We start from the raw sequence: 22668 nt of genomic DNA on the forward strand, positions 1-22668 counted from the left end.
TCAGTAACACATTAACAGCTATATAATGATAATAATAATAATAATAGAGGAAAGACTTGGAAACATCTTTTTATTCACATAATCCCAAAAATAAGTTTTGCAGACATTATAATTTTCATAAATGATACATTCCATTCATTATCCCTGCTCTTTTAAATCTACCATTTAACCATATACTTGCCAACCCTTTATTTTTACATATACTGTGTACATAAAAATACTTCATATAACTACAAACAATTGTAAAATTGGACGACTAGTGCACAAAGAGCTTTAAAGCTAATGTTTTAACTTTTGATCAAAATTGAGTGGGATCTTAAATTCGATGGAAAGTTCAAGGTTGTGCATGTAATATTTCATCCTTAACATCTCTCAGCAGCACTTCTCCTTTAATCCCTTCTTTGTTGTTCTCTTTCAGTTTTATTTAACACAATATCAGGTAGCACAATTGCACCTGTTCAGTTATTGACTTGCTGATGGGGTATCCTGGTGACCTATGGGTTTAACGTGCTGACCACGTAATAGCATCGTCTGGTTCGAGTCCATCCAGGTGGGGACCTTTGTTTCATGTTGGTCCCCATCCTCTTTCCCCTCATCCCTGTCAGCTCTCCACAGCTATCTATCTCAACTAGAGGGGAAAATTCCTCCTCTGAAAAATACTTTTAAAAAACCTACTAGTTTCCTGGCTGCACATCAAGTTTGTGTGTGGTAGAAAACCCACCTCATCATCTTTCGTAGCATTGCATAGACAATACTGCAATTTATACTGACAGAAAAATACAGCTCTGTATGCTACATGTAGAAAAATAGTTTGTACAGCCAAATTACTTTAAATCAATATACAGATTTAAAAAAAAAACTTCACTGTACTTCGTATCCCCAATCCCTCTGCCTGTCCTTCTCCTTCTCGCACTCTTTCTCCTTTTCTCGCTTCATGGTTGCTATGGCAACAGCCTCGTCAAAACACATGCTGAGGGGACTGTTTCTGCTCGAGTCCCTCGAGGCACTTTCCTCTCCATCCCTCCTCCTTTCCCTCTCTCCTTTCTCCCCTCCCCTGAGTGTAGGCTTCTCCTTTATCCTCCTGCCCTCATCTTCGCTGTCTCCTGCACAGGCTCTGTCCTGCTCAGTTGGGACTCTTGGACTTGTGTTTTCTCTCACTCTGTCGGCGTCTCTTTTCTCTCTTTGCTGCTGCTGCTGTCTGAGGGTCAGGGCGGTGATTTTGCAGTGCTGCGGCTTCGGAGGCACGACCGGGACAGCTTTTACTTGGTAAACCCTCGGATGTTTGGAGATGACCAGCTTCCTTCCCACTCCTCCTTGGCTGCTGTCACTTTCCTCACACTTTCTGCCTTCTTTCACTTCCTTCATATCACACCTGCCCTCTTTTTGTTGTTTATCTACCCTTGCTGGTGTTTGATGTTGCTTATCAGCTCTTTCTATGTCATAGTTCTCTTTTTCTTTTTCTTCTTCTCTACCATGATGCTGTGCTCCGTCACTGATGGCATGCTTCCCTTGAATTGCTTCTTCTGGTTCATTCATATTTGGTAAGTTTTCCTCTTTGTCCTCTTGCTGCATCTCTGGCTCTGTGAGCTTTTCTTCAGTCGTCCTCATTGATTCCTCCACTACCTCTTCCCTTACTTCTGTCTCATATTTCCCTCCGTCAACTTCCACCATTTTCTCTCCTGAAACATTTGCAACCTCCTCTTCCTCCTCTCCAACTCTGACATCTTCGATCATATCTTCATCCCCAGCAACCCTTTCTTTTTCACCCTCCTTCTCTTTCTGCTTACTTTCCTCATACTCTATCACTTCACATATAACCTCCTCAAGTTCAACCCAAATCTCCCTGTTTGTCCCACAAATTGGACTATCCTGCTCTTTTTCGTCTCCCTGTATCTTTTCTTCATGTTTTTCTTCAGCTATCACCTCATTGCCCTCCCCAGTGGTTCCCTCCCACATGTTCTCAGTACTATTTATCATTTGCAGATCTATTTCTTGACACATGTCTTCTGTCTCTTGGTATATTTCCCTTTCTCTCTCTTTTATATCACAAATTCTGGGCTGTTCTGTCGCCCTTACAGAAAAGTCTCTGAACTCCTCTAAAAAAATGTCCTCAGTTTCTTTCTGTGTAGCACAAGAACCTTCCTGAGAAGTTGGGTAATCAATGTGATAACTGTCCAACATGTCTGCCTCCTCCTTGACCGTCATGTCAGCCACAGCACTTGATTTATCATCGCTCGGCAGTGGAAAGTCAGTGCAGCAGTGTCCTGATGCCTCTGGAGGTTGTTCTTTGTCACTTTGACTATCCTCCATCATGTCTTCCTCTGTTGCTTGGCTGCAGATGGATGACAGATAGAAACATTTCAGAAAGCGAAATCTTGTTTTGGATAACTGGGTTTTGAGGTTTGTGAAATTGAGTTTCAGTGGTCGTTCAATAAATTTAACATCGGATAACAGTCAGTTTTGATTCTTTAAATGAGTGGTATATTACATTTAGAGCATTAATATAACAGAAAACAACTATTTGCTATGTAAAGATATAGTGGGGTAATGGCGTCCTGAGCAAAGAATGAAGTCACACTCCTTCTGTGTGTGCTGCAATCTGAGCTTCTCTGTGGTTTGTTGTGGTAAGCCACTCCGGCGATGCAAACATGTTAGTGAATGTGAGTCCTTGTGTATCGTAGACTGTATAATAAAGATGGACGACATGACAACTCCTCAAAAGTGAAGCCAAAACTTCTCACTTGCCCCCTGGTGGCTGGCTGCAGTACAGGTCATTAGGCCCACCCCCTCCATGTTAGTGGATGGAACATGAGCCAGAGATGGTTACAGTCATTTCAGGTAATTCTCATCGCACTGATGTGTGTTCAAGTGTTTGTTTTTCTGATAAGTGTGGTTTAATTTTGTTATGTGACACTATTAAAATGGGGTTGGACGTCAGCTATGTGTGACAATTGGTGTGCTTGCGATCAGTGACGCAGCTCATGATTGGTGGTATGGGTTTTTTGGTGGGAACTCGACACCACGGAGATTGCTACTGTGCTGACTCTGGCTATAAATGACGTCACCAGTGCAAGAAGGCAGCAACTGTACCCCCTTCATTTCTGTACAGTGGGGGGCATGTGGAGATGTGTCGTCCATCGTTGTATACAGTCTATGGTGTATATCCCACTAGCTAGCTAATTGCTGCCGCTCTGCAATGCGCTCATATGGCGGCACACACCTTGCAGTTTTTCCTCTGGTTAACACTGTTAGCTCTGTCAGCACGGTTGCCACTATTAGCACTGCTAAGCACGTTTTTTCTGTGGCAACTTGGGAGCAGCCCAAGGAGCCGTAAACACAACTTTGATATATTAAGATAAGTTAAAAAACAGACAATTAAAAAAGAGTTGCTATTTCCACATTCAGCATATCCAGCTCTTTACCTGCTAAATTATCTTCTATGTTCACCAGCTACTCTACAGTTTGATGCTTAGAAAGTAGTGCACAGTGAGTTAATCAGCACTTTTCCCATAAAAACAGCTGCCTGCTGCATGAATGAACCAAAAGATGCTAAAACACTCCGTAATTATCTGTGGGTTCATCACTACAAGCACCTTTCACATCTGACCCATCGTTTAAATAAAGATATTGGTTAAAGGTGTATGCTTATACTATATAAATACTTAATCAGTGGAGCCTATGGCTCATAGAAATGCCCTTGCATGAAAACTGAGATTACAGGTTTGTTTCACATATTGTGTTATATATTTAAATTTCAAATAAGAATCAGTTTCACCTTTGCCAATTTTCTTCCAGTTGGTCTCTTCCCTGCTCATCTTCCTCTTCCTCCTTTATCTCATTTTCTTCCAGTCCATCTTTATCTTCTTTTTCTTTCACTTCCCCCTGTTCCTGATCACCAGCAGTCAATTCTTTACTTGCAGAATTTTCAAGGTTCAGTGTCTGGTGTTCTCTGTCCTCAGAGCTCTGCGCCTGATGTACAGAAACTCCACCGAGAGTGCAACTGTCCAGTTTCTCAGTGTCTGGTTCAAAGGTCAAATCGCTTAAAAAGACATCAGCGGGAAGGCTTTTATAAAACATCTCATCTTCCTCACTATTATAATCATCATCATCACTGTCGTCCACTACAGCCTCATCTTCAGAGCAGGACTCCTCCAATCCATGGACAGGTGAGGTCATGTAAGGCAAGCTGAGGGATTTAGTGTGTCGGTCAATACTGAGCGGCCTGTGTGGATTTAACTCTGTCTGGCTCCGGGTTCGTGTTTCAGGGCTTGGATGCAGAGGTGGCTCAGCAGGATGATGGGAAGCTTGTGCCATAACTTCATACTCATCATCTGAGTGACCAGGAGGTTCAACGGAGAACTCGTTTACCTAAGAGTTACAAAGACACAGGAAGTGGAAAGGAATTCAAAAGAGAAAACTTTCTATTTATCTTTACCCCAAAGAAAATGTGTTAAGATATATTTTCCACCTACAACAACACACACCTGGTAGGAGACACTGCAGTCCATGTGGTCCAGGACGCTGCAGTCCATTTGGTCCAGGAATTCAAAGTTATCTTGAACGTAGCCGGACAGCTCCTGGTTGTCCCCTTCCACCTCAGTCGAGTTGAGGACATCATGAGCAGGCTGAGTCTCCTTTGGCTGACAGTCAGCTGACTCCACCCCTTTCATTACTAATAATAAAGCACAAAGCAAGATTACAGGTGAGCTTAAATTACTTATATCCATGTGGTGTGAACACAAAAAAACTCATATGGTTATGAAAAATATAAAATTACCCATGTAGTCACCAAAATCCTTGTCATCATCGACAGCGTTATCTTCCTCAGCGTTGGAGGTCCGGCTTTTGGCTCGTTGCTGTCTGAACACAACTTGACCCCCCACCACCTCCTCTGGCTTCCGTCTACATTCTTCTCTCGCCTCCTCCTCCTTCTCCTTCTCTTCCTCACCATCACCACCTGTCACTGTATTCGCTTCTGCCTCCATGACTCCTTCCCCATCTGTCACTTTCCCACTGTGATTCTTCTCCTCTTTCTCAACCTTCCTGCTTTCTTCCACGTTCCTTTCCATTTCTCTGCTCTCCTTCCTCTCCGCCTCCTTACCCTCCACCCTGTCCCCTACATCCTTATCCCTGCTGCGGTGGATAACTCTGTCACCCCCACCCCCTTGCAGCACCCCTAATGCCAAGTTAGAGGTGATGTGCAGGGGCACAGTAACCATGGTGGGCCCCGTTATGTGCATGGCTGCTCTTCGTCCTACTTTAGTGGAGACTCCTGGGGATCTAGACTGTAGAGTCTCGTTGCCTGTAACTCCTAAACCTTCAGGGTCAAGAGAAGTGTAAGTGCCCTGAGTCCCTGCACCACCGCTTACTAACCCTGTTCCCCTGCGGTAGGTTACAGCGTATTCACTGCCACCTATTGCACCGGTCGTGGCCTCGGAGCCAGGCTGTGGGGAGGGGGTGACGAGGGGAGACATGTTGGTGGAAGGAGGGCGCTGAGCAGTGCGTCTGGTACCTGGAATACAACAGGCAGATGAGACCTGACGCAAGCTAGGTGTGACCTCTTTTTAAATAGTTAAATATGATCTTATGTCTGACTGTTCGTCTGTATCTTAACAAAAAAAACTGTATCGGGCATCTTTAGGCAGACAAATTTGTTTTAAAGGGTCATTACACACAAATACTTAGTGCTATTGAGTCATGAAAAATGTTCAATTTTATGTGCAGTTTTTCACCAGATAAACTCTTATTTGTGTCACTCTAAGTATTGCAAGATTTTGCTTTTTCCCAGGAACCACTTTATATCAAAAATAAATAGTGTGTGAGTACTGTAAAATAATCCCTACTGATGATTCAGGGTAACAGGGTTTGTGTAAGAACAAAGCTTTTTGAGTATTTCAGATGTCATTTTCCAATTATCTGAACAACACAAACTAAAATGAATTAAAGTGTGACAAGTGCAGCACCTTCATTTGGATAGGGAGGGGTGCTGAGGGAGTCCATGCTTCTTGCTGGTCTCAACGCAGGTCTCTCTTTCTCTGAAACAAAGAACCAAACATTTAAGAAAAAGTATATAAAAGTGTGCGATGATAAAGAACCTAAGTACACAGAGAGTTTACGGTTGTAATATATCATTGTAATACATAGTTTAACAATAAAGACAGAGTAAAAAATGCAAATAATTAAGTCATCCAGGTTGGGAGCAAGTAAGTTTTGTACCTTTGGATGAGTGTTTGTGCCTCCGCCGTGGATCAGGGAATCGCCCCCCGATGTTGAAGATGGACATCCACTTCCTGCCTTTAAGAGATCCTTTCCTCCTGAATAAGTCACAGAGAAGAAGTCTCAATTTCATTCATTACACCACACTGTACACTTGCGTCAGACCTAACATGGGAAAAGGTTCTCTAAATGCCTGCATGGTAAATGCCACTTTTATAAATCTGATTATTTTCCTGGCATCCTGATTAATCACCAGCTTATAATCACTGACCTTTGACCTTTGTATGAAAATTTTACTATCAACCAAATCAGCAATAACAGGTAAATGAGTCTACTCACTTGTCAGTGCCTTCGATGATAGCATGGTAAGGTCTTATCGCTAGAGGACCATCTCCTGGGCTGATGTTGCCAAAGTGGGGGATAGACTGAGAAGGAGCCGACCTGAAAAATCCTTCGTCCTGACTGGGCATTGCTGACGGGGAGGGGAGAGACTTCCTCCTCTCACTAGATACACCTTAAAACAGCAGAAGTGAGTCAGTGACACAGTGCGAAACACGTAAGTGTGTGAAACAAAATGGAAATTCAGTCTTATGATCAGACTATGAGGTGTGTTACCTGGGTCAGGAAACAGCTGAGGGACGTGTGTGAGGATGAACTCCACCACGATGGACTGGACCCTGACCTCCATGAAGGCTGCTGTACCATTAAACCCAGACGCCTCAATATCCTTTGACCTTAACATACAGATCGATTGATTGATTGATTGATTGATTGATTGATTGATTGATTGAAAATGGAGGAAATTAAATCTATGTTGGAAGAGAGGCAAACAAACATGAGTGACTAAATAAATGGACAGATTAGTATAAGAAATTAATGAATGCTGGGACAAGTGAAGAGAGTGAAGGAAATGAGGAAATGTAGTCAACGATAACTATAAATGAAAGGATGTTTTGCTGCCTTTTCATCGTTAAGGTATAGACTGAGAAAAAATAATTTAATTCACATTCTACTGCTGGCAGCTACCAGCATCTTTTAAGGTGGAATGTTTTCTTGCATATTACTCAGTGCATGACCTGATGTCACAAATCAGTCACCACACCTTAAATGTTAATATGATAAGTTTCCATTCTATTTGTTTTTATTGGCTCTCTTGTATAACATAGACTCTAGTGATGATTGGATCTTCAAGCGCTTAAAAAATGTGTATCACTTTTAACTGTATTACGCAGGTATGTGCATAGTCTATTTTCTAAATTGCACTCTGGCAGCACTACACCACTGGATATTAGCAAACCTGAGCAGATTGGGGGCCCAGACGATGGCCAAGTTCCTGGAGTGCATGTTGGTCTCTGAGGAATATGAAGCCATTTTGACAAGATGGCGCATCAGAAACTCCAGAGTCCTGACGATAAGAAAGTGAAGCGTCAAAGTCGGTAAGACAGAAGCAAAATAAAACCCTTAAAAAAGTGTGAATTGACTGAATAATTTAGTTCTATGTCGATGACCTCATTAATTACTTTAACAACTAAAATCATATCGTACAGGGTTTCTCCGGACAAAATTGTATCAGATGGGGGTTCTGAGATTTACTGTGTATTTCTGTGTGTGTACTACCTGAAGCAACAGTATAATTCCCAAACGATGCCCAACCTATCCTCTACCTGGCTTCTGAAAACCCTAAAATCTACCTATACAGGAAGTTCACTGACAAAGAGTCAGGCAGGTCGCATGTGGATGTCCCCATTTTTCCAAAATAGCGTGGACTTTGTAAAACCCTCAAAACTAATCCAATGAATAAATGTTGTAACAAATCTGTAAAGGTATCCACTGAATGCTATAAATGCAGAGAAATACAGACTATCACCTGCTTCCTTAAGGTAGAGGAAAGGTTTTATGTAGCTGTGAAAACTGCATGGGATTATTTAAGAAGGGCAACAGATGACTGTACCTGTAATGTGGTGCTGGTAGTTCTTTCAGCACATCTCTGATCTTTACAAGCCTCTCCTCCTCTAGCTGAATGGCCACAGCCTCCTGTAACACAGATGTGTGTTTGAATCAACACATCAGTGCAGTTTATCACTTTTATTCCAATTTAATTGCTGGAAATATGGCACATAGGGAAGACTTATTCTGATTTATATATTCCACGCTTTCTTTGCAGGAAAGGCAAAGACACGCATGAGGATGGAAACTGTGAAACGTTTGCGTGTCGGAGCTACTCACGGCAAACTTGTCATACAGCTGGTATGTGAGCAGAGGGTTTGGCAGCTCCCTGAAATAAGCTTTGCACAGAGAGCTGACACAGTGGATGTCCTGCAGGTACACATCCTTGTTCAGATCTGGACTCCCGTCACTCTCGAACTCACCCCTGGTTGTTTGCACACATAGATTCATTTTAGAGTATATCAACACAACACACCTCATTACAGTCTTGGAGGATACAGATATAGGTTCAACAAAAGGCACACACACATCTTACCTCAGTTTCTGTATGTTGGACGACACTCCAGACAACCTGTAGATGCCATCCACGATTCCATTTTTCTCAACAAACTCACTGCAACATTGCAACACCTGAGGAACTGTGGGAAACAAGAAATGATGAAAATTAATGAGATGAATAATAACATAAAAGCAGCTTGTAAAATATTTGATTTGTTAACTGTGAACACACACATTCAGGAATTTTTGTAGTTTCTTTGTACATTTCTGTAGATCAATGTTTCATATAGTCAAGTAGCCCTAACATCTGTTTTGTTTATGACACATATGTCATATACAGAAAGACGAAAAATACCCTCTCACTGCTATCTCGCTATTGATCCTTCTTTAATTCTACATGGACACCTGATCGTTGTCAAAATGTCCTGTATATGTAAAATAAAAGGAGCTTCAGAGATGAGATAGTGATGTGGTACTTTGTGCTTTTATACACCAGAAAATAGTATGGATGTACCTCCTGATGATTGTCAAATGTGTCAGGTACAAAATATATCGTACAAATATGCATTAGCATCAAATCACAACATATTCAAAGCATGGAGTATAAGTACTATATTCAGATCAATGTAAATTATACAAATATGTGTTCATAGACATACATTTACAAGTTTATAGATTAAACTATTTATAAATTAAATGATTTTGTAAAAGCAATTTTAGCCTGAAATATCTCAACAACTATTTAATGAATTGCCATATCATTTTGTGCAGACATTCAAGGTTCACAGAGGATGAGTTGTCCAGAATTTGGTGATCTCTGGCTTTTCTTTAAGTGACATCATGAGCTTCCTATTTGTGTTTTTGATTTAAATTGGTTCAGACATTCATGTTCCTCCCAGCAAGATTCTATAAACTTCAGTGATCCTCTGAATTTTTACCCAGTGCCATCACTGGGTCAAAATTTCATTTTGTCTAATATTTTGGTTTATGACCAAATACCTACAAAACTAATGTCATTCCCATCAGCCTCGGTTGCACTTTGTGTTTATTGCTAATGGCAAACTATGATTGTGAATATGGTGAACATTAAACCTGCTTAACATCAGAATGTTATCATTTTCATTGAGAGCATGTTAGTATACTGCCGTTACCATTTAGCTCAATGCACTGCTGTTAGAGTTCAGCATCACAGAGCTGCTAGCATGACTGCAGATACTTAGTCTTATTACTATAACAGGAAAATTAAAATGCAAAATCCACTCTTAAGGAATATGGCATGGCAGATTGAATAAGACACGGATTACTGCAAGAAATAATAAAGTAGTATGTACTCAAGAGTGTTACAATATAAAATAACCAAGAGTTGCTCTTTCAAGTATTTGAGGTGTGGTAATGCTGTGAACATGATGCAGACACGTCCTTTAAAAAAAGTAAAAGCAAGACTTTTCTTGACTTTATATCTGTCTGAGAAGTATCATCGGAAAAAAAAGAGAAACTAAGCACTTTAAAAACATGACAAATGGCATGACTAAATAAAAGCTGCTGACGATCATTCCTGTTCAGTATTTCTCTCACCAACTGTAGGCTGATATTTAGAGGATGTCACCTGTGGTTTTGAAATATTTAAAGAAACACTGAAACAATTCTGTCTTACCAGATTGATGAGGACAGCGATCTATATTCATATACTTTTTAATATAAACACTGTATGGTTATTCAGACGTCCATGGTTAGGCAATACTGTGTTTCTGGTGATTTGACATTCACGTGTATTGCTATTTCACTTTAGTTTGTGTTGTAATATGCCTGTCATGGAGGAAATGGTAACAGGAAAGTCTGATCACTTACCCTCGTGAGAGGAGGCAGTTAGGTGCTCCAGCAGATCACATCCAAACACCTTCTCTTTGTTCCCTCCTTTTCTCCGAACCCTCCGCATCTCTTCCTCTCTGCTGTATCACCTCACATTCAGACCTGCCCGAGCTGCTCTGGTTGTTACCGTCAGACCGACTGACTGTCTGTGTGGCTGCTGGATGTGTTGCCCAACTCAGTTAACGTGACACTGACTTTGTAGAGGCTCTGCACATTTCACAGATTTGACCGTGCTGCTGCTTCTGTTTCCTTTGCTTCAGTGCATGTTGCTGGGTGCAGGTTGTTTCCTCTGTAAGCTGTGTTGCACTGGAGTTGATATGTCAAAGCTGGAGTGTTAGGACATACTTTAGTTTGTCTTCCACCCTGCAAAAGTAGAGTAAGAAAAGTTTCTTGGTGCAAACACAAGCTTCACATTGCATACAGATATCGCCCCTTAAAAATCAAACAGATTGCACTGAATCCTCAGCAGGCATATGTGGCTTTCCACTTCCCCCTGATGCGCTCAATTTATTTTCGAATGAAAGGCCACACCCTTGCCTCTGTACTTCTCCTATTCAGAGAAGTGTGCCTCTGAATGTTTCACTCCAATCACACTATAATGTCACTCTGTGCTGGTGGACCCATGTAAACCTCCACTCTCAGCTTAAGCCAGAGGACTGAGCTCTGTTCAGTCACAGTGTGTCCTCCCTGCCCGCATGTCACGGCCATTGCGGCCCCCTTCTTTCACTGTAGCGGAAGTCGAGCACTCTTAAAGCCTGAGCATATAGACTCATACAGACTTTCAAACTCACTCCCCACCCCCTCCATCTTCCTGACACCTGCTACTGCTCTTCCTCTGTCCGCCATCCCTCCTATCTGTCCATTTTTAAGAAAGAGTTTCCATATAGAAATGTGAGGAAATAAAAAGTAAAAAAGCAAGTGTTCCTACCTTCACTCTGCATCGGCACACAAGTAGCAGCATAAAATGATGACGCAAGAAACCACTAAACTTCCCCTGTTAACTTCCTGAGTGTCTCTCCTTCTCTTGTGCTTTCTCTCTGTATGTGGCCCACGGTTTCTCCGCCTCTGCTGATTGAGTAGGGAAATCAGTTCTGTGTATCTGTACAATGCATCTATTTCCCTTTATGTGCTGCGTTTGTCTCTGTGTAGACTGAGTTCCATGTGAGCTTCTCACACTGGCAGCAAGAAATGGACAGAAACTGTGTGTACTGGACAAATTCAACTCGTTTCAGTCTATTTCCTTTGATTTAGTTATTATTGTGCATCAATGCTACTTGCCAATACGATCCCTACAAACTAAAGCATCACACAGAGCTTCAGTGAGTGCTGTAGAAGTACCATTAAGTGTGGCAAAGGTTCAGAAAGCACAGGCACAATCATCAAAATATATGTATCACAATTAGTTTCAACATGCTACAAAGTGCCACAGAGCATAACTATCCCGATGACCCAAACATCGCACCACAAATGAAACTAAAACTACCACAAATAAATCACATTTTAGCACAAATAGTCACAGATTACCAAACAGTAACACACTGTGCAGCAATCACTAGAATGTACTGCAAACAACCACAAAGCCTGCAACAAATACCAAATGAGAACCACAGAGAATACCAACCGACTTAGCCCAGAGTGCCAAGAGTTTCCATAAAGTGCTACCATAGATTGCAAAAATGGCCTACACTAAAATATTTACAACGACTGGCATTCTACAACAAAGTACAACAAAGAATCACAAAGAATCTTATCTAAAAGCACAGAAATATTAGAAACAAAATGTACTTTAAGTATCTATACTGTAGTAGTGGGGGTGATGATAGTAGAGAAGAAGTTTAAAGTAGCATAAAATGGGAATGCTCAAGTCAGCTACCTCAAATCTGTGCTTAATCCCTGCACTAAATGTATATAGTCATATTCCACCATTGTGTTTTAGACATTCAGTAACAAGAAGACACCTGGATATTACTTGGACATCGGTGTTACAGGTATGGATAGTGCAATGTCGTATGGAACAGAATAATAATACACTATTTTGATAGTACTGATATGGTGTAGCCCTGTATGGCAGTTTGTGGCCATATCTATTTCGTGGGCCTTTATCCTGGATAGAGGTCATGAATCAAACCCCCCCATTAAGTCTTTATAAGTTGTCACAAATTGCTTTATTGTTGGTTAATAAATAATTAATCAGAGTTTTAAGAGCAACCATTTGAATGCTAGGTTTTGAAAAATTCCTTTGGTTGGTGTTTCTATGGATAATATCTATCTAATAATGCAGATGTATATGCTGGGAACGGGAATCCATAAATAAATGCTTGTGGCTTTCACATTTTCTAATGTGCCATCAAGACAACTAAAAAAAATCCCTTAACTGTTAATACATTGCTTTTGGTCCAAATACTTGAGAAATAGTCTTTTTAGACCATAACTGCCTCATAACTGATGTATAATCATGAGTAAATGAAGTATTAACCATTTGTTGCACTGTTTATAAAGGGTGACTTACTGAAAGTGGTACTATGAAATGCATTCAATGTCTCCGTCACGCACAAACACATATCCAAATATTGCTACTATTAAACATGGCCTTGATTGGATCTATATCGTCATATAAGCTATCAATGGCATGGTGATCATGCTTGAATGTGTGGCTTCTAAATTTAAAATTATTTTTGATATTCAGAAACAATTTTAGGTTATATCTGTTGTGTAATTAAAATGGAAATATATCTTGCTATATTAGCAACTTTGTAATATTTGTCAATATTTAAATCACCTCAGTTCACCGTGTGGAGCTGGAGTTCTATTTCCGGCGCTGGTGTCATACTGCGCATGTAGTTAAATATTTACGGTAACACAACAAATGACGCTGCTGTGCCAACCTCGTTTTGGATTCCATTACGTCCCTTAGTGGCGGAGTGACGTTAAATTAACAACACTGCTAACGTTAAAAATACTTAAACATTTCCCAATTTGTGTTAATTTCACGTAGCAAAAGGTGTTACCGTATGTTAGGAAAAAATATGCATTATTAGTGATGGGAATAAAGAAGAGAGGGAGTGAGACCGCCCGTGCGAACCGCGGGGTGTTAAAACCGAGCGACCCTCTCCCTCTACAATCCACGGAAAAAAATTACAGAACAAGTACAGAGCATCTCCCGCTCCTCTGACCAGCGATTTGTACACAATCATCCTAAAGTGAGTGACATACAGGCGTGTGCAGGTGAATATATTTATTTGTGTTTGAGTAAGAAGCGGAAGTCGGCGTCAACATGGAGAACTGCGGCTTCCAGAGCCAGATACTGTCCGTCATGGAGGTCCTGGCCAAGGCGGCCGTGGCGGAGATAAACCGGCGTGTGGATGACAGCTGCGCGGTGCTCCGGCTGGAGGTGAGCCAGAGCCGGCGGGACATCGACCTGCTGAAGAGGAAGTGTGAGGTGATGGAGGCTGAGCTGAGGAGGACCAGGATGAGAGCTAGGAGGAAAGGTGGAGACGGGTGGCATGATCATTTCATTCCCTGGTGTCAACTTACTGTCTGTAGTTTCTGCTTTTAAAACTGTGTATTTTTGTTCCTCTTCTTCCTCAGTGTTTTATCCTCCAGCAGCAGAGAGATTCACCTCTTTAGTCAAAGTAGTGTTGAACAAAGACAGACAGAGCACAGACTGGGATGCTGAGACTCAAAATCAACCCCAACAGGTATAAACACTACAAAATATTATTTTGATTCTGCTTTCACCTGCTTTTTGATTAATCAGCTGCACATTCAGCCCATAAAGTGCCAGCAAAATATGAAAAATACCCATCACAAGTTCTCAGAGCAAAATGTTGTCTTTGAATTGCTTGTTTTGTTTGACCAACAGTCCAAAGCCCAAGTATGTTAAATTTACCATGATATTAAACAGATAAATGTCTTACATCTTCACTTGGTACATGACTTAAATAATTACCTGATTATGAAACATGCTCATGTACCCATATCTGTGGTAAGTCTGTTGTACTGAGATGTAAACTCAGTGCAGGTGTGTTTTCCTTTTACTTGCACAACCTGTGTGTATATGACTCCACAGTGTGTGTGGTAGTTCATCTCCCCTGTGTGAGTGTTAATGTTGAGCCTGGTGTTGCAGTGTGCAGATGCAGAGCCTGCTAATGAAGCTGAACACATAATGATCAAAGAGGAGTGCGCGGAGGAGGACATGTGGAACTCAGAGGACAAACTGAGTGAGTTAAAAACACAAACATCAGATGCTTATTTGCTCATCACACTATCAGCAACAAGTGAGTACTTCTAAAGCTTGTTGTTCAGAACATGTGATTAAAAAATATCCAAATTTCTTGGCGCATTAGAATATGTGCTCACTGATTTAGAGTACGTAATAGAGCTAAAGAAAACACAGTTTAGCAGCGGGTGTCACTCTAAAATTTATCCTGAAAACCCAGTGAATTGTTTCAGAGTCTCTCAAGATGTATCCCTGAGACTAGTTCCCAAAGCCATCTAGAGAAACAAGGAGCGCTGGCAGCCTTTCATTCTGTAAGAATTGCCTACATAATGTCAACACTTGCAGTAGTGTGCCTGTAGAATCTGTCCAAGACCTAAAAGTTCTTGTTCTGTTGAAATGACTATGTTTTGTACATTACTCTTTGTAATAAAAAAAGAGGAGTAATTAAAAGATGTTTTAGACTTAGAGATTGAAAACCCTCTAATGTAAGATGGTGTGTTATTCCTGTGCTTTCTTTAGTCTCTGAAGCCGAGCAGCCGCCATGTTTCGACACCTCACAACCTGCCCAGGCTGACAGCTTTGTAGAGCGTTACCACTCAGCTGAGAGCCCAGCTGACCACGGCTCTCTGGTTTCCCCAACAGACGGCTACAGCACTTTCCCAGAGCAGCAGCTGAACAGAAACCAAACTGGGGCAGAGCTTATAGTGAAACACGAGAATGAGGAAGAGCCCAATGAGAACGCAGCTCCTCTCGATTCAGCCCACAACTTTGTGACAGAGGAAGGTAATGGACAGCTGTGGTCATCCGATGTGTGCAGAGACGCTGTTGATCCAAGCTTCTCGTATACCGAGCAGCAGTTTGAGCCAATCCCCTCTGTGTTCTCGTCTCAAAGTGGATTGCATTTGGAAGACATGGTGCCTCAAATGAACACAGGGAAATCACAGTCAGTCGTGGTGAGCGCAGCACGAGTGAAAAGACGAGCCAGAACGTTTGGATGTAAGAGACCGCAACCAGACGAAGGACACAGTGCGTTATCTCAGATAAACACCATGGATCAGTGCTTGATTCCTCAACAATCACAACATCAGTACAGAGACTCTCCTCACACGAGGAACCCAAACGAGGATTTGATGTCGCCAAACCCAGGGCACAGCCGCAGCGGCTTCAGCCTGGCGAGGAGGATGAGGACGCCCTGGAGGTCCGGCATCGGCGAGAAGAGGTTCAGCTGCACGTACTGCGACAAAAGCTTCATGAGGTTCAGTCAGCTCAAAGAGCACCTGAGGAGTCACACGGGGGAGAAACCGTTCAGCTGCCTGCAGTGCGGCAGGAGCTTCACCAAACAGTGCAATCTCATCAGACACGCAGTCGTCCACTCCGGAGAGAAGCCCTATGAGTGCTCGCTGTGTGGGAAGTGCTTCACCCAGCGCTCCAGCCTGAAGTCGCATCAGAAAACAGCACACTGAGCTCACATGGGGTTTATTTAATATATCACATAATTTGGCGACGTATCGCTAAAATTATTGTTTGTTTTCATTGTTGTTTTATTGAATTACTTTGGTTTAAAACAGTTTTATATTATGATATTTAAAATTTTGATATAATGAAAGAGATTAGTCTGGAAACACAGTATCATTGTTAATCTTAAAGGGTCATTCCAGTGTGGTGGCAAGTTCAAGTACAAATCATGTACACAGATTCACATCTTTGCTTTTTTCCTAGTATTTTTCCTACCGCTCCAAGCAGCCAAAAGCATCTATTCTTTTTCACACTGTTTTAAAAACACTCAGTGGACTCTTGAACCTTACATGTGTGGTTTAATCCATCACACTAAACACTTTTCACAACAATAGCTGACAAAAATGCTTGTGTAGAATTTAACTGGACACTGAAACTAGACGAATAACACATTAAAATTTCTAACCACAGTAAATGGTCAGTATATCCAATCTGTAGGGAATGTGTCAGAAAATGCAATGCACTGGTGTGGTTGTTGTCCCTGCTTTGAAAGGCTCTGTAACTGTAAAATGAGTGACACACACCTACTTTATTCAGATCAGCACTTCTGATATGTTGTGTATAACAGTCACATTGTCACATTTTATTGTGAGACTGCTTGTTTTTTATGTTGGACTGTTGTGACATACAATGATGCACATTAGGAAACTCCACACAGACAGAAACATGAAAGATTCACTCATTAAAATGACGCAGATAATGAATGAAATTCTGATTCTTTTTTCAGTATTTTTCAATAAGGGCGTCAGGTAGTCTGCTTTTCCATGTTACACCAAACACTGAAATCTGAGTGATGCCAGAGGTGAAATGTAGAAGACAACTAAATTGACCAAATGTTAAAAATCTTGGTAAATATCTTTTATATTCGCCAGCAGGCACATTCTTTTCTCGTCCAGATGGACAGAGGAGGCTTAAAGGATGTTGGAAATACCTTCAAAATTGCAGTAAGTTTTGTCAGATGACCTCCAGGCTGCTTTTTACATATCGTCAAGAATGTATCTTTCAGGAAACCGGAAGCTTAGCTCTGAGACACGAGAGAGAGAAACAAACTGGGGTTCAGGCTGCCTGACTGAAACAGTCAAACATTTCTTACTGCAACCAACCTGTGGAAACCAGAGAGCTGAGGCTCCACTGTGACAGTCCATCAGGACGTAAAGTGTGGATCTTTTAACAACAACTGTTGGTCTGAAAGCAAATGTTTTCACACTTATTTCAAAACAAATGTGCCTCTAGATGTTCAGTCCAGGCTGTCTGAGCTTATAAGAATAAGAGACAAACACAAAGAAAAATCAGAGAAGCCTTGTTACTCAATCAGCAAAAACATCTGTCTGTATTCATCAAGGCAGGTAACACAAACTTTTTACACAAATATACAAAGGTAAGACATGAAAAATGTTTTCTCATAAATATCAGATCCTTTATACTGTAAAACAGTGTCATTAAAGTTACATTGGTTGCATAGAAAAGTAGTGATAAGTAGTTCAGAGGACATCCCCACGAATATCGCTGTACAAGTGCATCTGAGTTCCCATTGAAGTGATCAGACTGAGATCAGCAGAATGTAACATGAGCATCAGAAGGACGTGCTGCAGCGGAGACAAACGTGGTTCGACAAAAATAAATCTTATTTCATAAGTCATTTAGTTTGTACAGTGAAAACATTTAGATGAACACTGATTAACGGATCTGATGTTACACTGGCCGTCCCAATGAGACTGAATAATAAATGAAAAGGCTTTTATCCCAAGGAAGTCGATTTCAGAAATTTTACTGGAGTGTGTTGATAAAAGTAGAAAATGCCGTGATGAGACCATTTAAAGGTCCAGTGTGGAGGATTTAGGGGCATATATTGGCAGGAATGGCATATAGTATAAATACCTATGTTTTCATTAGTGTTTAATCACCTGAAAATAAGAACCACTGTGCTTTTGTTTCCTTAGAATGAGATGTTTATATTTACATACAGAGCAGGTCCACCATGTTGTTCTACAATAGCCCAGAATGGACAAATCAAACACTGGCTCTACATAGGGCCACTTACGTTTTCACATTGGGGAGAGTAGTTCTACATTCTTGGCACACAGGAGAAGTTTCAATTCTGGTATCTCACCACTAGATGCCACTAAATCCTACACACTGGACCTTCACTGAGACAAACTGAACCAAATGTTAGTAGCAACTACTTAGGGAGTGTGTCAGAGTATCTTGCTGTAAAACATTTAGCTTCAGATTGGAAATGTGCCGCAATTAAAAAATATATACATTGAATTTTAAGTAAAATGTTGCTACTTTAACTTAGCTTATCTTTTCAAGAGAAAAACGAACATTACATTTATTTAGTACTCAGCTCGGCTCTCTGTCTGATTTGGATATTTTCCGCACAACAAAGCGGAAACTGAACATCTGGCACATCTGAATGGAAAGAAATAAAAGACCAGGTTGTGCTGTTTCCCTCAAATCAAAATATTATTCATCCAACTCAAGCTGAGTCACGGCTGCTTTTGAGTAAAATGGTTTGATTAACTGAAGTCTCTTTTGGCTCTCTAGGTAAGTGAAATTTACCAGGTTCTTTTTCTTTTTTAAAGACATTGGAATTGAAGTGGAATTAATTAATTGGAGTCTGTGTGGGAAGTTATTGCTCAAAAAATGTGGTCTTTTATACTCATTTTCACCACATGAAATTTTGATTCCCTCTTATGCATGGGACAGTAAGAACAGGGTAGCAGTACACTGCATAGTCAGAAACAGGAAAGCCTCTCGTCATCTCAGCACCAATGTCACGTTGAAACAATGAGCCAGAGGCAACTTTCTGTTCGACTGACAAGAACTGAAAAATCTGTAAGGACAAACATCACGAATCGCTGTTTGTTTATAACACTGTTTTAGGACATTTTTCAGCTTTTTCACACAATGAATTATTATGTATAATTAACATTACTGCTGGCCTTTATCAGAAGTTTGACACTGGGATCTTGTATTGATACATTTTAGTTTTGAATATAAAGTGAGATTATGCAACTTTTGAAAAACAGCATCCACTGTGGCCTTAAGAGGTAATTATAGCATGATAGCATGTTGAATATGAACATCTTGAGGATTTTCTGAAGTTGCTTTAATGACTACCTTTTGGAGCGTAGAAAATATGAGTTAATATATTAATATCTTACTAAAGCTATGTGCTATATGACCAAATGGTGTTGCACACAATAGCAGAGGGAAGACAGTCAACAAAATGACTGTCAGTTACTCAGCAATGTCTAAAGCTTGCTCACATTAGCCACCATGTGCTACTGGTTACACCAGACCAAAAAAGCTGTAGCAGCTAAATCCCTGAGTGTACTGAAGTGAGTAAGGATGCGTGTTATTGTTTGTGAATTGAGCTATTTTTTCTAAGATGTAATTTTGTCAAAAGTTACATAGTCTTGCTTTAAATTTGATTTTTTTTCAACTTGTTTTGGCTTCATTGTGTGTTAACAGAGTTGCAAGAGGGGGCTGTTTTCAAAACTTGTGCTGTGTTCAAGTAAACTCTGACATCTGAAATTTAAGCATGGGCTTTCGAGCAGCAACTTTTAAATACAAAAACTTTGCAAGGTCCTTTTTTACAACATCCATGTTTGCCTACATTTTGTGTTCTGGATTTGATGTCTGAACAATGCTGCTTACAAATGCTGAGCTTTGACTCTTGAATGGTGTTTGATTTTTAGTGCATCTGATCAATCAAAGAGACCACTGTGTCGTCACGTGGAGAGATGAAATCCTAACTAAAACCACCTCCTCTCTAAATTCACTTTTGCCGTTGCTCGGCTAGTTCCCTGTGGATTAGACGAGACTTGATGGTATAAAATATTTTACAAGTGCAGTCTAGTTCTGGGTTGCTAGGATGGTTTGAGATGAAACATCTGTGTCGTGAGTGTTGTTTTTCAGGCACTCAGTTATTATAAATCACCTCGTGTTTTCTCATCTGAACGTTAATCAGAAAAATATGGGATTTGTTTTGATTTAGTAGAAACATGTGTCTAACAAAGAGCACAAGGAAAATATCAAAACACAAGCTCTGATTTTTAAACACTCACACATACACAACACAAGGGATCGTCAATACCCCTTGTCATAGACAAGACGCTTAATAAAGGAAACCTTGAAAGGAAAAAAATCTACAACATCTCACAATATTAAATATAAACAACCTTTTCATAAAAAATAATCTCTATGCCAAGTGTCCATTTGTTGATAAAAGCTTTTTTTTTTTTTGTGCTAAACAGAGACTTGTCCCGTCACACCTGGGTGATAATATCTTTGAAAGACAGTTATTATCTACATCAGGTGTGCTTGATTTGTGAGTCAACATGTGATACATTCACTTGACAGATAAAAAAATCAAGTGTCTTTTTACATTTTATTTTTCCAAAATCTTTGAAATGTATCCGGTCTGTCGGTTTACGTCCTCCATCCAGGGGTAAAAGTCTCCCTCTCTTGTCAAAATCCACAACCTCCTTTGTGTGTGTGTGTGTGTCCATGTGGATTTACATGTGCGTTACATGGGGCAGGTGTCTGTCCCTCTCTCTTGTTCCTCTTCCTCCAAGCTGCTGGAGCAGTCCATCGCCTCTCCACTGTCTTTCTCACTGCTGGGGATCATCGGAGACCAGCTCTCCCCAAGCTCATCCTCCTCTTTTACATCCTTTCTCTCCTCTGCCTCTGCCTCTTCGTCCTCATCCCTTCCTATCTGCCTGCAGTAAGGTGGGATCTCAACCACGACATATTTCTTCGCCCAGCCGCTCAGCACTGCCTTCTGCCGGACGTCATTCCCCATCAGGCCTGCGTCAGACCTGGAGTTAGTTGCTGAGAGAAAAAAGGAGAAACAGGAAAGAGAGGAAGGGAACGATTATTGACTAATTTGGTGATAGAGTTAAAAAAAAATCCGTGCCTGTTGCTTAGTTCCTGCAACAGCTTCCCTCTTGTACCAACTGCCAAAAACCATGTACACACACAACCCACAGCCATAACGGCATAAAACTCAGTTTTCAAATGCCAAATGCCAGTGTCAAAAAAGCCTTTTTTTTTTTATTTTTGCCACATTTAACTTTTAAATCACAAATGCTAAAAGGACATCCTTATCAGACCAACTCACCTGGCAGCACTGTGGAGAGCTGGCTAGAGTTACAGGTAACAGAACCGTTGTTATTGGAGCTAATAGCAGCAACAACTTCAAAGACCTCGGAGCGGGGCAGCTGGGGAGACACCGGTAAGGAGTGACACTGTCTTCCTGGCAGCTGCTGCCAGTAGTAAGACGTCTCCTGTTGGGGTCCTCCAGGTCCATGAGCAGACGGCTGGTTACTGAACGCACTTCCCGGAGGTGAGTGCAGGTCAAACACCAGCGAGAAGACAGACTTGCTGGGCACGTCGTAAAACTTGATCTTGCCCCCACATAGGTCCTCTCGAGCAGTAAAGGGGTTGATCTTGCGGGCTTTTGAAGCTCGCTGAGCGATGGGGGGGTTATAGTAAGGGTCCTGAACGTTGACTTTTCTCCCTGGTTTGCAGGAGAAGATGTCTGATTGGCTGCGGCTGAGCCAGATGTTTCGTCGAGGGCGGGGGGATTTAGGGGGGATTTTATCATCTGGGAAACCAAGAGGGTTAAGCCGTTTGAAGCCCTGGATCTTCTCACCTTGAACAAAAAAACAGATACATTTTTGTGACACATTTTGCATGGATTTTACATTAAATTATAAAATTTAAAGTAATGTATCATGTATTTTATTCTAGAGTGAAATGTTGTGGGGGGTTTTTCATTGTCATATCTTGTTAATTCTGATGGTAAAATAGAGAATCTATTGTAACCACTAGGTGGCAATACAGGCTTAATTCTTCATAAAGTACTGAGACATGAGTTCCTTAAATCTCTGTTCTTAAGATGTTTCCAAAGGCACGGGATGTCCATATCTTTATTATACAAAAATGGCATATGAAGTTTGGTAGGGTCTTAATATTGTCTCAACTTTGACTGGTGCAGGAGGAAAAACATTAAGAGGAAAGAGGACCACAGAAACAGGGATTTAAAAGGAGTTATTCTCAGTTTGCGGCCATTGATTACATCGTTAGGAAAGAAAGAGCAATTTCCCTAGTTCACAAAAATCACCTCCCAAAGATGATATATTGAAGCAGCTGAGCTAACCAAGAAAACATCTTATTTTATCCTCCTCTCAAATCTCAAAGTTCTGTTGAACTTCTGAGAGATCATGTATCTTGACATGCCAGGAAACAAATGAAAGAATTACTCTTCTGACTCATGAGGACCAAAAAAAGCTACAAAGCTACAAAAATATTTGGCTAAAAAGTTGTTATGCAACAGATTTCCTACTATGAGGGTGACTGTGGTTTTGAGGAAATGCTGATGTTATCAGGTAAAC

At 41.0% G+C, this 22668-nt stretch overlaps 3 protein-coding genes across 3 annotated transcripts in view; 1 reads left to right on the plus strand and 2 right to left on the minus strand.

Moving 5' to 3' along the window:
* Positions 1 to 53: 53 nt before the first annotated feature.
* arhgap30 (Rho GTPase activating protein 30) lies at positions 54 to 10893 on the minus strand. The gene is made up of 13 exons (XM_033649578.2): positions 10510 to 10893; positions 8699 to 8801; positions 8443 to 8587; positions 8168 to 8250; positions 7514 to 7621; positions 6832 to 6950; positions 6556 to 6730; positions 6217 to 6314; positions 5964 to 6035; positions 4778 to 5512; positions 4485 to 4672; positions 3776 to 4368; positions 54 to 2332 (listed from the first exon to the last, which is right to left on the minus strand). Exons 1-13 carry the CDS (start codon positions 10595 to 10597, stop codon positions 862 to 864), a joined length of 3978 nt encoding a protein of 1325 aa, XP_033505469.1. The 5' UTR covers positions 10598 to 10893; the 3' UTR covers positions 54 to 861.
* Positions 10894 to 13434: 2541 nt separating this feature from the next.
* On the plus strand, positions 13435 to 17246 carry LOC117272503 (uncharacterized). Its single transcript, XM_033651468.2, has 4 exons — positions 13435 to 14018; positions 14119 to 14228; positions 14657 to 14750; positions 15269 to 17246. The coding sequence occupies exons 1-4, from the start codon at positions 13805 to 13807 to the stop codon at positions 16210 to 16212; spliced, it is 1362 nt and encodes a 453-aa protein (XP_033507359.1). The 5' UTR covers positions 13435 to 13804; the 3' UTR covers positions 16213 to 17246.
* Positions 17247 to 19497: 2251 nt separating this feature from the next.
* Positions 19498 to 22668, minus strand: part of LOC117272500 (dual specificity testis-specific protein kinase 2) — a 33555-nt gene continuing 30384 nt past the window's right edge. The window contains exons 12-13 of the mRNA XM_033651463.2: positions 21393 to 21926; positions 19498 to 21103 (exon numbers count right to left, since the gene is read on the minus strand). Coding sequence (XP_033507354.1) covers positions 20799 to 21103; positions 21393 to 21926 — 839 coding nt within the window. The 3' untranslated portion in view covers positions 19498 to 20798. The remainder of the gene's footprint in view (positions 21104 to 21392; positions 21927 to 22668) is intronic.

Source organism: Epinephelus lanceolatus, chromosome 12, assembly GCF_041903045.1.
Source record: "Epinephelus lanceolatus isolate andai-2023 chromosome 12, ASM4190304v1, whole genome shotgun sequence".
In the NCBI taxonomy this organism is placed as follows: Eukaryota; Metazoa; Chordata; class Actinopteri; order Perciformes; family Serranidae; genus Epinephelus; species Epinephelus lanceolatus.

Excerpts from the sequence above, each read along its gene's own strand:
- LOC117272503 (XM_033651468.2), top strand. The coding sequence starts at position 13,805 with ATGGAGAACTGCGGCTTCCAGAGCCAGATACTGTCCGTCATGGAGGTC. Across the intron at positions 14,229-14,656 it reads CTCAAAATCAACCCCAACAG|TGTGCAGATGCAGAGCCTGC; the intron begins GTATAAACACTA and ends CTGGTGTTGCAG. Across the intron at positions 14,751-15,268 it reads GAACTCAGAGGACAAACTGA|TCTCTGAAGCCGAGCAGCCG; the intron begins GTGAGTTAAAAA and ends TGCTTTCTTTAG.
- arhgap30 (XM_033649578.2), bottom strand. The coding sequence starts at position 10,597 with ATGCGGAGGGTTCGGAGAAAAGGAGGGAACAAAGAGAAGGTGTTTGGA. Across the intron at positions 8,588-8,698 it reads TCCAACATACAGAAACTGAG|GGGTGAGTTCGAGAGTGACG; the intron begins GTAAGATGTGTG and ends GCAAACAACCAG. Across the intron at positions 7,622-8,167 it reads CTACCAGCACCACATTACAG|GACTCTGGAGTTTCTGATGC; the intron begins GTACAGTCATCT and ends TCTTATCGTCAG.